This window comes from Seriola lalandi, unplaced genomic scaffold, assembly GCF_002814215.2.
Source record: "Seriola lalandi dorsalis isolate HSWRI2012SDOR001 ecotype SW California unplaced genomic scaffold, Sedor1 jcf7180002054568, whole genome shotgun sequence".
NCBI classification, from domain to species: Eukaryota; Metazoa; Chordata; class Actinopteri; order Carangiformes; family Carangidae; genus Seriola; species Seriola lalandi.
The window spans coordinates 708,212-723,121 of record NW_019525121.1 but is presented as its reverse complement, the minus strand read 5'-3'; the positions used below and the strand labels follow the sequence as shown (position 1 = coordinate 723,121).

Below are 14,910 nucleotides of genomic sequence, written 5' to 3'. Positions count from 1 at the left end.
CAGGTCAGTCAGTATGAGTCACTATAGACACAAAGTAGTTATCAGAACATATAGTACATTTTAGTCACTTGTCATTGTTTTGCAACATACTTTGCTTTTTATTCATCCTTGATGTGGAGATGAATTTCTTGCTAGGGGTCTCTGATCTAAATGAAGTACTCTCATTCTCTCAAAATGTGATTAAATATTTATAACAGCTGATTTTTTTTTTTTTTTTAAAGGACATTGGAATATTATGGAAATGTTTAGTGCAAATAGTTAGCCCTATACTGAGCCCTTTACTTATTTGTGTCATTCCACGTCTTTACCATTCCCTAAAAATGCAGTTTACTTTATGCTACTTTTTCATTATTGTGTCCCAGAAAGCAAGAATCAATAATTACATCCAGTTATGTATAAAAATGTTTTTCCAATTAGTTTTTTTTTTTTTTAAATAAAAGCGTGTCCTTTGCTGCAATTTGTTTTTCACCAAATTAAATAGACTCAGCAGATGAAAATAGCTAAACAGACAGATAGACTTGCTGCTGTGCCCTGTTATTTTGCTACAGTTAGTCATTTATTTCACATCTTTCCAGATCTGTCACTCACACAATCAGCTTTTTCACAACTCTCCTCCTTCACAAGCAACACTGGGCAGCTTGACATCATGCCTGGGCCAAACTATGTTTCAGAGCTCGTGCTCCAAATGACAGATACAGTTTCTCTGTTGTTGTACAGAGAGAGAAAGAGATTTCATGTCAGGGGACTGACACTTCTCTTCTGGTGGAGGACTGCAAGCCTTGTGGAAATGAGAGTGAAGTTGGTGTTTGTTTGTTGGTGTACACAGTATATGTGTGCTGGTTTGTGGGTACTTTCAGGTGGGAATGTGTTTGAGCTGTGAGTGAGTTGAGTTAAATATTGTTAACATGTTTCTGCTTTGTCAGCCTCCTTTTTATATGCACAACCTGGATCTGTTGTTGTAGACTGCATCATCACACAATATTGCCGCAGCTTATTATTACACCCACATAACAACTTTGCATTTAAAATTTGGGGATTTTGAAAATGTTATTTGAATGCTGAATAAATATGCTAATATTGTAGATCATGACGCTCTTTAAACATTACTGAACAGTATCAGGGTGTGCTGGTTGTCTGTTATCACAACATATCCATAATTAGTAGATAATTCCTCAAAAAGATAACGTAGCACTGTAAAAAAAAAAAATTGATAAATTAAATAAAAACTGTGTAATTTTGAAACAATGTGGTTATCAGCCAGTGAATGAAGATTTTTTTTCCCACTGAATTTATGCAAAGGCACTGGGTTTTATTCTGAATAAAGCAGAGAGCAGATTCACGGAGACTCACTGGAGCTTATCTTCAGATGGCCTTGAGCAGAAGCCTATGTTTTAGAACATTTCAAGACAAAAGCAGTTGATTTCTTTGTTGTATATAATGACAGGCTGACACTGTTAAAACGCATACTGTCAGTTACTGCATTTGCATGAACAGAGACACACTAATAGAAACACACTGCGTCATATTGTATATCTAAATATACATTTGTGCAAAAACACTGACAAAAATAAGTGTTTTCAGATGCACCTCGGAGAATACATTGGTGCACAGTGACATAGAGTGCAACAGAAGTGCAGCAGTAATTATCATCTATCTGTGCAAAGTAATCTGCATATTAAGTACTACTTTCTTCCACATTCACTCAAGGGTAAATGGGAAGGAGTAGAATTGCATCACAGCACGGAGGAAGGGAATTTTATTGACTTTAAAGACAAGAATCACAGGTATAAATAAACAAATACTGCTCATTGGTTCATTTCACAGTGGCAAAGCAATTTGTTCTGGATTCGCTGAAACCATCTGCTTTTAATTGTATTTTTTGGCCATTGTAGCATAATGAATTGTACCTGACACACTCAGCAAAGAGTCAGCTTTAATAAAGTGCTTGGTGAAACTTCACTTTAGGTGGTAATTTTCTTGTACTGAGCCTGAAAATCAATTTTGAAACCAACAGCTTAAAGCTGCTGTTTTCAACACTGGGTCTGGCACAGCCAACAAAAGCAAACAGGATTTTTATCTCCTACAAACTGTTAATACAGAAAGATGAAAAAACACAAAATCAAAATATACATCATTTATGGTTAAAGAAATTAAAGGTTCTTTGTTCATGTGTTATACACCATAGAAATATGATTTATTTTACACTGTAAAACACTAAGCAAAGGTGACTCAGTCTGGCAAAGGTGCCCACACCTTGAATGAGGTAGTGAAACAATACTCATCATATGCCTCTGCACTGCTTCGATCAATTTCACCTACATATTATATAAGATGCTCAACATTATAATGGCTATGAAAATACCACAGTTCCACCTAGATGTTGCATCTGATGCTACCTGGAACCTCTCATAAGAGGTAAGATTTTGCAGTAGTAATGGTTAGCCAATGGTAAAAACACAGTCTGGACGTGTTCATGGTAAATTATATTAACAGGCATTTTGCCGTGTGTGAGGGTTAAGTGAACTGAAATCTCTTATCTCATTCAGTTTTCATATGGCCTAGCCAACCCGTTCACCCATCCACCTACGCCCGGACCTACAGCCTGGGAATCGAACAGTGTCAGCAGAGACCTGACAGTCATAGTTTGCTTGCCTCTTCTCCATCACCAGATTAAGCAAAACTACTGTACTTCTTGTGTTTCTATAGCAACAGTTCCCACTCATGTCTTCAGGATACTGAGCAATGCGGCGGGTGAAGGAGAGCTGCAATGACAGTCATACCTGAGCTTTTTGATGTAGTCATAGTGGCTGTTGCTAAATGTGGGGTGGGGTGGGTGGGAGGGTCACATTGGTTAATACTCAGTTGATCAGGTTAAAAGAAGATCCACAGACCCATGCTTAAAGAAAGTGGTTTACATGAATTAAATGAATACAAATAATGCAAACGTTAACTTGATTTTTACTGTTGTGTAAGTGTACTTGTCCTCAATTTCCTGTCTTCAATCTTCTGTACCTCCCTTTTCCTTTTCTCTATCTTTCTCACGATTTCTATCTCTTGTTCTCTCTCGTTTTCTCTCCCAGGTGTTGAGTGACAGAGGTGATGTGATGGCAGAGCCAGCAGGCCAGACAGATCAGAGCAGAGTGTCTGCTGCACACTGAAACAACTGGATGCAACACAGTAGAGCCTATTCAGGTGGGACTGAATTGTCAGATTTGTAGGTTTCCGCATACTTTTGTGGGCAAGTTTAAGGAATGTCAAAGCTTTGCCAACCATTTAATGTTTCAGGACCTTGAAAATTACATTTGAAAGCATATTTTGAATGAAAACCATCCTTTCATCCACTTTGACATGTTTTATGTATGAAGTTCAAGGAGGAAAATCCTTGGCAATGAATGTTTAAAAGAAGAAGAAGGAGAAGAATAACAGAATTACTGCGACAAGTGAATTTTGCAGCACTTTAAAATTTTGATGTTAAAATTCCATGTCAGATTATGAACAGATAAAAGAAGAACAAACATTATACACAGCAGTCACAAGATAAATATTGACTCAAAATGATTTGTCTGCTCCTAAAGAGGAATTTTGGACCTTTATCTCAAATGCACAACTGTCTTTGTCTCTGACTGCAGAATGGATTTCCCCAATTGCACTGAAGGGGTGTTTTCCACAAGCAGCGGTGATTATGACTCACTGGAGACCACTAAACGCCCTCCCAGTAAGATCCTGCTAACGCTGACCCTGTCTGTGGTGGCTATCCTGACTACATTCTTCAACTGCCTGGTGATCACAGCTATCGCAGTGACCCGCAAGTTGCACCACCCAGCCAACTACCTCATCTGCTCATTAGCAGTGACTGACCTGCTGGTGGCTGTGTTGGTCATGCCCTTCAGCATCATCTACATCCAGAAAGAGAGCTGGGTCATGGGCCAGGTGGTGTGCACCATCTGGTTAAGTGTGGATATCACCTGTTGCACATGCTCCATCCTGCACCTCGCTGCAATCGCCATCGACCGTTACAGGGCCATTACTGATGCAGTGGAGTACTCTCGCAAACGCACAGGGGCCAGGGCTGGCGCGATGGTGGCAGTGGTGTGGCTTTTGTCCATCCTCATCTCGCTTCCTCCTCTGCTGTGGCGGCACTACAGCGGGGATGCAGACCACAAAGACCAGTGCATCATCATCCACCATCACATGGCCTTCACCCTGTACTCCACCCTTGGAGCCTTTTACATCCCCCTGCTGCTCATCCTCATCCTCTACTACAAAATCTACCGGGCCGCTCAGACCCTCTATATGCGCAGGGAGGCCAGCCGAGCCAGCCGTCACTCATGCATGACCAATGGGAGCATGATCCCCTCATCCTACCCTGCTGGAGATGGTGATGCTGATGAGGGGCCTCGAAGTCCGGAGCCCGTAAGCCCACCAGAGAAGTCTTTCTCTGAACCTTCTACTGAGGAACCTCTGCGTGAACGAGTACGTGTCTCTGTGAAGCCTTTCCAGTGCAAGTCGCGTCGGTATGAGTCGCGTAGCGAGTCACGTAGCGAGTCACGTCGGAGCCAACTTTACCAAGGACCTCGCATCTCTGGCTCGCGGGAGCGCAAAGCGGCATCCACGTTGGGGTTGATAATTGGCGCTTTTGTCATCTGTTGGTTGCCATTTTTTGTCAAGGAGGTGATCGTGAACACCTGCAGTGCTTGCAGTACTTCAGTGGAGATGGCTGACTTTCTGACGTGGTTGGGCTATCTCAACTCGCTGATCAACCCCCTCATCTACACCATCTTTAATGAAGACTTCAAAAAAGCTTTCCAAAGTCTCGTTAGGTGCAATCAGTACCTCTGATGGTTGCAATGATACACGGTCATGCCAATACACCATCTAATGTACACACATAACAGGGAGGGAACAAACTAATAGCTGGAAGAGGTCAGAGAATACTGACTGAATACTGATTTTGGTGTGCTTGAGTATCATCTAGCAGAGGAAAGGATTGACACACATTTCCAGACACTCCATCAGGTTCTTCAACAGCCTGAATGGCACCAGCTCAGCAAAGAGCTTCACAGCAAAGTTCCACATTGAAATCCAAGTCTTGTTATTAATAGAACAGCCTGAGATCCCCTTGATGATAATTGGTGTGTGTGAAGGGACACTGACATGTTGGTTTTTAGAAAATGGGCCATCGCTGACCTTTTTGAGGTAGAGGTTCTGAGCATTAATGATCAGCCCCATTTAAAGGTCTTGAAATAGCTGACCATTACGTCTGTTCCATGGAATGACCTCCCTTCTATCTAGTCCAAGCTGCTAGCTGAAATACAGAACATGTGTAAAATACCACAGCATACCAAGTTGTGACTTTCTGTGACAATCTGAGAATGGGAAATTATTGCTTGCTTTTCATGAACTTCACAACACCAGAACTTAACATACCATGTATTAAATGTCTCAGATTAACAGCTAAGAATACCTTAAGTGTGAAGAAAATGTTTTATGATCTGGGACCAAATCACATATTGAAATATGAAAATACTTGTGACCAAGTTTAAAGAATATGTAATTTTCAGTTCAAAATCCTAACTGGAGATCTCTAATTGATATTTTTTGCACAAACCTTTATGTTCCTTTCAGTTTTTCTCAGTATTATTTATTTGTTCATCCTGGAACCCCTAGACTCCCTATCCCATCCCTCTCCCACACCATAGCCAGGTTAATGAATATGAGAACCACTGGAGGAGAGATCCTCATTACGTTACTCCCACTCAAGTACTTGGAATAGAACTACTATTTCTTTACTGCCTCCGAGAGGGCACATGATATGTTGATGGAAATTTTGAGGATGAATCAAGTGAGAGGGTGTACTGTGCGCCAGGGAGATAATACAGTGTCATATATTTACATACTCTCTGACAGTATGACCAGTGGTTGTATACTGTTTCTTTCTTTGTCTCTCTGTCTCAATGATCAATAATAAACAGTCCACAGCTGAATCATGTCCCCCTGTTCTTGTCTCAGTTAATTAGAAGTTTCTGAGTGATGATTTGGTGTGTGAGGCGACTACAGTATAGTTGATATGTGTATGGAGAGAGTAGTAGAAGGAATAACAGAAACATAACTCACTGATAATCTGTACATCTGAATGACTTGATGTGATATACTGCAATCCCATATTTCTATCTGGTGACATTCTGCTGTTAAATGTGAACACAACAATGGTTACCATATTCTGATATGATGGCACCCCCTTGTGGCCAGCAGAAAAACTGCAGACTTTCCAGTTTGCTCTGATAAACTGCATCACTCTCTTTCACGGCTAAAACAAAGAAATATGGTGTTGATAATTTGGCTTCACCAAAAAAAAAAGGCATTAATGTGAATGTCCTCTCTGGCTTATGGGCCAAAAACGAAATGCCTAAATTCACTGTAGCTATAGCCTACATCTGGCCCAGCTTTTTCCTCTGGCTTACTGAACGCGTTATTGTGAAGATCATGTTCTAATGCTGTTGTCCATTTTGAAAATGAGAGAAGAAGAACGTCACTTTTATTTCAACCAGTAACCCGTTGGTGAAACACATGGTGTGGGGACCATCTGCTTCTGTTTTACCTGTTGGTAAGGACAAAATTTACTGATGAGTATAACAAAACTCCTAAAACTCTTCATTACTACATCACTGGAACACACGACTGCCACAGAGGTACAACTGCCAGGAATAGAAACCGTCTCAACAGTGGTTTGCCTCTGAACCACCTATTATAACCCACACTACAGTGTCCAATTTGTTTCAAATGTCTTCACAGAGTTTGAAATATAAAACATGTAGACTAGAATAGAAAGGGACCATGTCCATGTACACACAGGCTTGTAAGATGCTCTCACTAACCCATTCGGCCCACGTCTGTTATGAAAGGGTCTTTCTCCATGGTACACAAATAACTAGTGCAGTATAACTCTGTACACCCCCGAGGAAACATCGGTGCAGGCATCAGGGACAGACTAGGCAAAGTCTTCTCTCTTTCTCCAGCCTCTAGCTGAGTTGTGCAGGAGCTTAAAGAACTGTTCTCAGGGGTAAAGTTTGTCTCACTAATAGTAGCGCTTTTCTGATGTTAATGTTTGTGCCCGTTAGGCTCAAAGGGCTCTTTGGAGAAGGTTTTAAAAACTACAGGCAAGAGGTCTTAGACATTTTCAGGAGTCATAATTGGAAAAGAACAGGTGAAAAAAAATCAATTTAACTGCTTCAGCTTCAGGGTCCTGCTGTTGTACATGCTGGCTCACTGTCACTCTGTCTGCTGAGTGGCACACTTAAATAGAACAGAGCCAGGGTAATGTTATGTAACACCTGTGCTATTCCTTCTATGACAAATCTACTGTGAAGAGGTCTCTTATACATGAATAGGAATTTAATTATTACCATCTTATCTTCAAAATGAACCCATTTTCTGCACAGGAATCGTTAATTGTGCTGTCTTACCATTTAGGCAGCAGTACTCAAAGGTTTGGTTTTTTAAGAGACTGAAAGTGAAAATTTCAACTCTTCTATATAGTTTGTTCACATTTTGCCAAAATTACAGTAACTTCCTTCCTGAGCATGCCATTTTTTAAATTATTTTTTTTATTTTACCTTTATTTTACCAGGCAAGACATTAAGAACAAATTCTTATTTACAATTTATCACTGTGATAAACCTGTGAACTTTTATGTTGTCACAGGACCACATTGTATTGTTGTCCTGTATTGATTGTTTGATCTTGGTCTGATTGCCTGCTAAAACATTACATCCACGTCAAAAACTGGAGTATCAAAATGGATAACTGGTTAGCAACAGGAAGAATTAACAGAGTCAAGGGACAACTGGCGAACCGACAAGTGATCGCTCCCCATCAAACAAAATAGAAAAACTGAGCTTCCCATGCTTTGAGTTCAATCCTGAATGTTCGTTTGTATCATTAAAATCAAAAGTGCTACTAGAAGGCTTTATTTGGCCATAGCCAGATTGTTACAGTGGCTGATGTGGGCCGCCAACATTTTTGAGATTTTCAAGTTGGCCATGAGTTGGAAAAGGTTGGGAACATCTGCGCTAAACAGTCAAAGTCTCTGCAGTGTTGACAAGCACTGCCAGTTTTAAAGCTGGGAAGATTGATTAGTTTGCAGATGACATTATCAAACTCAATTAATGTTAAGGTGACTATGAAAAATGTCAGGGCAAAAAAAGGGCACTCTGGAAAAAGCCAAATTAAATAAATGAATGAACAAAACAATGGTAGCAGCAGAGGTACTATCAACTTAAAGAGTCCAGCATGAAACACACCATAGCAGAGATGTTGTCTGCAACTCACAATCCAGCATGAAGCACACAGTAGCAAAGATGTTTGCAGAGTGAAACATGGAGAACACAGTAGCAGAGATGTTAGCAGCTACTCAATTAGCCAAAGAATGTTCCGACACACAGGTATGTGATGTACCATTGCAGTGCTGGTGGACTTACGTGTGCTTTTGTATTCATTAGGTGCTGGACATAGGTGACAGCCTTGCCATCCCTGATGAATCACTTGACTTGTTTTGAAGAGTTATCTGAATTTGAGCCTGTAACATTCAAAAAATGCTGTAAATTCTACTGTAAAAACTTTCCTTCATATTTAAGATAATATTTATCTGATCTTTCACAAACAGAGAATTTGTTAGAAGAGTACTTAAATGTCAACCATTTATTTAAAAATTTTAAAATGAACTAAAGTTTGCAGTACTATAACAGTCAGAATTATAAGTGAATAAATAAATCATACATATGAGGAAGAAGAGTTAAAAGATAGTTGTGTTGAAATAACTTTCTCAAACAAGTTTCAAGTCTCAGCAATTTGGTATTCATGGGAAACATACAGCTCAACTACTGCCTGCAAGTAGGGCATCAATAAAACTTTAGGCCATGGTTATTAACTTACATGGTTTTATTGACAGATAACAATCTCGATATTCATAGTTTATGCTCAAGATAATATTTCTGCCTCAAACAAATGCCATTATGTAGCAATGTGACGTTTGTCTCTATATACAAGGGCCAACAGGCCACAAATATTTGATGTTATTCTGTCAATAGGTCCCAATAGTTTAATTTTGAACAACCAGCCTTCTTGTTTTTAATCTTTAAGAAACATTCAAATGTTTGCTTTTTGTATGTTGTTAAATACCTTTAAGAATAACTTTATTAATACGTTTGTAATTATGGTGTTGCCAGGTTGGTTGTGTTTTGTCGTGGGAGATAGGAGGATGCTACATTTCAAACCTGGCAACTTTGGCTATGCGCTGGATACAGCAGCCAGCATGGCGGACAGCGAAAGTGATTTGGAAACAGACGGGCTTGAATCAGCCCTGGACACATTATGTAGTAGCCACTGCAGCAATGAATCGTCTCTGAAGAGCAAAGATTATTGCTCTGAGTTTTGTGAGGTATGTTGGACTCCATTTTGTTGGCTAGTCTACTGAGTCGGTGTCTGTTTATTGCTAACGCTACTAGCTTAGCTGGCTAGCATTAGCCTCCAGACTAGCTCTACTAATGCAGTTGTGTAGCTAGCCAAGACTGTGGCATAGCCCATCAGAAACAAAACAGAAATAGTCAACAGAATGAAGATAGGTATGAACTGGGCTCCCGGCTAAGTAAGTCCATGTAGTAACTCTGTTTGTGGAGATCTGACATTTGATCATGCTTAGCTTTATAGCAAGTCCGCTAAGCTAATTAACGGTAAGAGGTCTTCTAACGACCTATGTAACTACTGTTATTAACATTTTATGAAACAATGAGTAAAATGCAACATATTCTGCTCTGAAATGCCACTAGTTGATATGAAATGCCAGGTTAGGTAACCTAAATACTATAAGATTTACAGCCACCAATGGAAAACTTAATTTTAAGCCACCATGTAACATGACGTTATCAACAGTAACGTTAGTTTAAAGATTGCAAGGTGCACATACTACAAGCCACAAGCCTGAAATTATTGTATGTGGCCTTGTCACCTCAGTTCTTTTCAGCCTTTCTTTTAAAGAAACAGTGATTAACGATATTTGGGCCGAATTAGTTTACACAATCATTTAATCCTAATGAGTCCCACCTTTTGGAGAGGTCTGTTACCATAGCGATGTCAATCAGAACAGAATTATATTATGACGAACTGTAAAACATGACACAGTATACACATGAGAGCTCTACAGCGTTTGCACATATTGACTGAGACTCTTTTTGATGCACTATGACAGTTAGTGAAATGATTTGTAAGATGAGTACTTTGGTGGTGGATATGGTGGTCATTGTTTTGTGCCGAAGGGGTTATTACAATAAACAGTCATTTACACTGTCTTGAGAAAGTATTCAGACCCTCTCACTTTTTGCACACTTTATTTTGTTGTAGATTTAATTGTAAACAGATTAATTTGATATTAATAACCCACAGCGACAAAGTGAAAATTTGTTTAAAATTTTTTTTAATTTAAGATAATAACAAATTTGTTATAAAAATCAAAAACTGAAATCTCTCATTTACAAAAGTGTTCAACCCCTTTGCTGTGGCACTCCAAACTGTGGTCAGGGGCATGAAGTCCAAGGAACTCTATGTAGACCTCTTTGATTAAATTGTGGGGAGGCACAGATCAAGGCAAAGGTATAAAACCATTTTAAAGCTTTGAGTGTTTAGGAGCATTGTGGCCTCACTAATTATGAAATGGAAGAAGTATGGAACCACCAGGAGCCTTCTTAGAGTAGTTTTTTTGGTCAGACTGAAAAACTGGGCAAGAAAGATCTTGGTCGAGAAAGTGACCATGAACTCTGTAACTGCTCTAACCATGCTTCAGAAGTCCTCTGCAAAGATGGGAGAACCTGTCAGAAGGACTACCATCTCAGCAGCACTTCATCAATCAGGCCTTTACTGTAGAGTGGCTGGATGAACGCCACTTAGAGTAAAAGGCAAATGACAGCCTCCTTGGAATTTGCCAAATTGCATTTAAAGGACTCTTAGAGCATGAGGGGAAATTTTTCTCTGATCTGATGAAACAAAAATTTTACTCTTAGGGAAGAACTCCAAGCACTATGTCAGACAAATACCAGGCACTGGTCATCACCTGGCTAATACCATGCCTATGGTGAAGAATGGTGGTGGAAGCATCATGCATCTCAGCGAGTTGAGGGAATGACGAATGCAGCCGAATACAGAGAGGTCATTAAAAGAAAACCTACTCCAGAGTGCATGTGACCTGAGACTGGGCTGACACTTCACAGTCACTTCCCATCCAATCTGATCGAGCTTGAGAGGACCTGCCTAATGTACAAATCCAGGTGTGCGAAGCCTGTAAAGACTTACCCAAGGAGACTTGAAGCTGTAATTCCTGCCAAAGAGGCTTCTACAAAGTCATTAATTAAGGATATATATATATATATGTGCGTGTGTGTGTGTGTGTGTAAAATATGACTGTGCTAAATTTTGTTCTTTTGTTCACTATGTTCTTCCTGCACAGCTGGTTGAGGAGTACACCGGGCAATGGCAAGTTCCTCTCCCCCAGCTGAAGGTGCTGCGGACAGCACTCTGCAAGTTCACCGAAGCCACTGCTCCCTTCCCTGATGACTGTCAGCACATCCACTATGTTCTCAGTAGTCTGGCCTTGTAAGTAATTTGTTCCTTGGAGACGGAAAACTGGCACATCAACTTCAGTGTAGAACCAGTTACTGTTATTTGGAGCCATGTGTGGAACTATTTTATCATCAATGACCCCTCTGGGAAAAACTGGTCCTTTGAACGAAATGTCGCTCGTTGTGGACCTCAGGGTAACATAGACAGACAATGAGGATGAGTCCAGAACAAAAAATAATGGTAGAAAACTGAAACTAAAACCGAAAGCTGTGAACTAAAAATTATTATGTGTTAACACCACACAGACTTGAAGTAACACAGTAAGTTGTTGTCTCACTTACTGTGAGGTGTTTTGGTAAACCTTTTTTCTCTCACTGTCTTGCAGGAGCTTCTTTGAACTGATGCTGTTTTTCAGCAAAGAAGAATTTGTGGAAGAGCCTTTAAAAGACATCGTTGATTCCTTTCAGGTGACAAAAACTGACCCACTGTCTCAGTCCTTTGTTTTCTAATTCACACAACACACTTTCATAAGACCCAGCTGCTCTATGTGCCATTAGTAAGCTGTGCTCAGTGTTAAGTGACAGTTACCAACAGCTGAAAACACTACAACACAGTTAAGTCTTACCCTTCTACAAACAATGACGTTTTACTACTTCACTGGTCATCTCACAAAAAGGTTATGTGTTCGTAAAGGAAATTTTTGTGAACCAGCTTTTTGCCTCTCGTTGCAGGATTGTCACTCTCGGCTCCTGCGGCACAGGAATGGCTACCTTCAGCATGTGAAGCAGACCATCAAAGCAGGAGGCCCATGGGAGAATCCAGTGCTGCAAGGAATCCTGAAGGAGGCAGACTTGCCACCGAAAGAGGGTAGGCTCATGACCATTATACATTTTTTAAATGATTTTAATTATTAGCTGACAAAGCATAAACACAGAGAGCGCTGCATTGTTAAGTGGGGCTCTCCACTCTTGCGACAAGACTCAGTTTTGATATGATTCACTGGGGTTGTGTCATCAACAAATGTCTATAGTTTAAGGGAGAGGAGTGGTGAGAGCACACAGCTCTGTCCAGCAGCAGTGATGATTGATAGGGAGCGTGATAGGTAGTGTTGTAGACTCACCTTCATGTCTGCCATTCACTAATCAGAATCACACTGTCAGTCCACACTGTTCAGAAGTTCACAGAAGTTCAGCTGCTCCTGTGTTGTATTGATTTGCTCCGAATTGTTGTGCTGAATACAGATCTAGTCCACAAACATGACTCCAGCATTGGACCTCCAAGTGTGATGTAGGATTTACTGAAGGCTCCGGTTGGCTGCGCGATTACAGTTTCAGGATGTTTTTCTCTGTTCTCTGTTTTGTTTTTTTGGCCCAAGTTTTAAAATCTCCCCTGAGGTCGTTGATCTAGTGTACCTCAGAGTTTTCTTGCAGGCTCTTGGCTATCATTTTTGGTTCTGACCAGATTTTGGGATGTGTTTTAAGATACCTATGATTTCACAATACATCAAACCCTTTACATCAGAGATCGACAAAACTCACTGGCTAGTATAGAATGCTAATGAAACCGACATCACAGGTGGATGTTAAATTACTCTATTTAACATCACCCTAGGCTACACTTGTATGTAAATACTCCCATATCATGTACATTAACACATGTGATTTCCTCCCATGTAGTTGAGGAGTACTTGAGCGCAGAGTTGCCGGTATTCTTGGAGCTGCGGGTTCGTTATCTGCAGGCCTGTGAACGAATGAAGGAGGCTATGGCCCTAGCTAAAGGCTGCCTGGAAAATCGTGAGGCCGGCAAACACCTGTACTTCCATCAGGCCTACCTTACGTGCCTCTACAAGGCCTCACTGCATGAACATCTTCACAAGGAGGTAAGAGAAGAAGAGCAGAACAGACAAAGAAACGACAGAAAGGATTAGCAATGTGAAAAAAATAAGGGGGTGTAATGTACATGAATGTGTTTGTTCCTTCAGATAGCAGAGGTGGAGATGAATGGAAAGGATTACACCAGCCAAAATGGGGAATAGAAAAATTTCATTCTTTGGTCTGTCTAAATTTTGGACAATAATATGAATAGAGTCGAATATATAAATCAACCAAAAAAAACGGTGGAAATGTTAAAAAAAAAAAAATTTAAAACTTTTATTACAAACAAGACATAATATAAATTTTTGTGATAAAATAAGAGTAAAGTGTAATAGGACACATTATTTAAAATAGTTTCTTCTGTTTCTGGTATCCTTTCATTGATTGTAATGCATGTTGATTTACTTTTTGGTGTATTTTTTATTTTTTTTATTCATTTGTGTGCATCTGCATATTCTCTTCCTCAGATGGCAGAGATAGATGGTCGTGATGCAGTGGAGATAATCTGCAACACAGAGAGTGTTGAAAAAGATGAGCTCCTGTTGTCACTGTGTAAAGCTTTCCTTACCCAGCATCTACACAATGGAGACATGTATTACATTTGGTAAGTATGATGTCCAGACAAGTACATCACACTAATATAACTATCTAACATCTCCTCGGCTTTCACTCTTGAATGTTACTTTCAGTAACTTTCAGTAGCATTGTGTAAACATTGTTTGCACAATATGTGTATATCCAAGGGGAGTTATTGGCAGGATACATATATTGATTTCTTAATTTGGTTCAGTACCCCTCTGTTTATTGAATGAGGAATTATAACATCTTTTGAATGAAAATATAACAAAACTAGTCTTTGACTTTTCAACTGCTGCCTTTCTGCAGGGACCTGGTGTTCATCTGGAGTAGGTTGCATCTTAGGGCCCATCCCTCAAGACAAGGCTTCCTGGCTGAGTGCTTACAGCTGGCTTCCTCTGCTACCAATGTCAGAGCCATCTTTCCCTTCATCAAACTCGTCACCACAGAGGTGCGGTGTGTCATCACAGCATCATCTTTTTCCATGTTGTGCTCGTCAGGACAAACGATAAGAAAAGATTTAGAAAGTATTCAGACCTTTTTGCACACTTTATTATGTTGTAGATTTAATTTCAAATGGATAAAATTGCCTTTTCAATTCCATTTCAAACTGGAATTAACATTTACAAAAGTGTTCAGCCCTCTTGCTCTGACATCCCAAATTGTGATCAAGACTATCCTGTTTGCTTTAATCATGTGTGAGATCTGTCTACAACTTGACTGGAGTCTACCTGTGGCAAATTGAACTGATGGGACATCGTTTAGAGAGGCCCACACCTCTGTATAAGGGCTCACATTTCACACTGCATGTAGGGACAAAAACCAAGCCATGACATCCAAGGAACTCAACGCA

General features: G+C 40.1%; 2 protein-coding genes across 2 annotated transcripts in view; both read left to right on the top strand.

Moving 5' to 3' along the window:
* Nucleotides 1–3,092: 3,092 nt before the first annotated feature.
* htr1fa (5-hydroxytryptamine (serotonin) receptor 1Fa) lies at nt 3,093–5,955 on the top strand. The gene is made up of 2 exons (XM_023416666.2): nt 3,093–3,192; nt 3,630–5,955. Exon 2 carries the CDS (start codon nt 3,631–3,633, stop codon nt 4,837–4,839), a length of 1,209 nt encoding a protein of 402 aa, XP_023272434.1. The 5' UTR covers nt 3,093–3,192; nt 3,630; the 3' UTR covers nt 4,840–5,955.
* A 3,301-nt stretch (nt 5,956–9,256) lies between these two features.
* Nucleotides 9,257–14,910, top strand: part of LOC111662721 (zinc finger protein 654) — a 12,308-nt gene continuing 6,654 nt past the window's right edge. Inside the window, exons 1-8 of the mRNA XM_087176734.1 lie at nt 9,257–9,436; nt 11,495–11,640; nt 11,993–12,074; nt 12,339–12,474; nt 13,284–13,486; nt 13,949–14,085; nt 14,367–14,552; nt 14,885–14,910. The exon at nt 14,885–14,910 is cut by the window's right edge and continues 221 nt beyond it. Of these exons, the coding sequence (XP_087032860.1) occupies nt 9,257–9,436; nt 11,495–11,640; nt 11,993–12,074; nt 12,339–12,474; nt 13,284–13,486; nt 13,949–14,085; nt 14,367–14,552; nt 14,885–14,910 (1,096 nt within the window). The remainder of the gene's footprint in view (nt 9,437–11,494; nt 11,641–11,992; nt 12,075–12,338; nt 12,475–13,283; nt 13,487–13,948; nt 14,086–14,366; nt 14,553–14,884) is intronic.

Bases quoted from the DNA above. Each gene is read 5' to 3' on its own strand.
- htr1fa (XM_023416666.2), top strand. From the start codon at position 3,631: ATGGATTTCCCCAATTGCACTGAAGGGGTGTTTTCCACAAGCAGCGGT.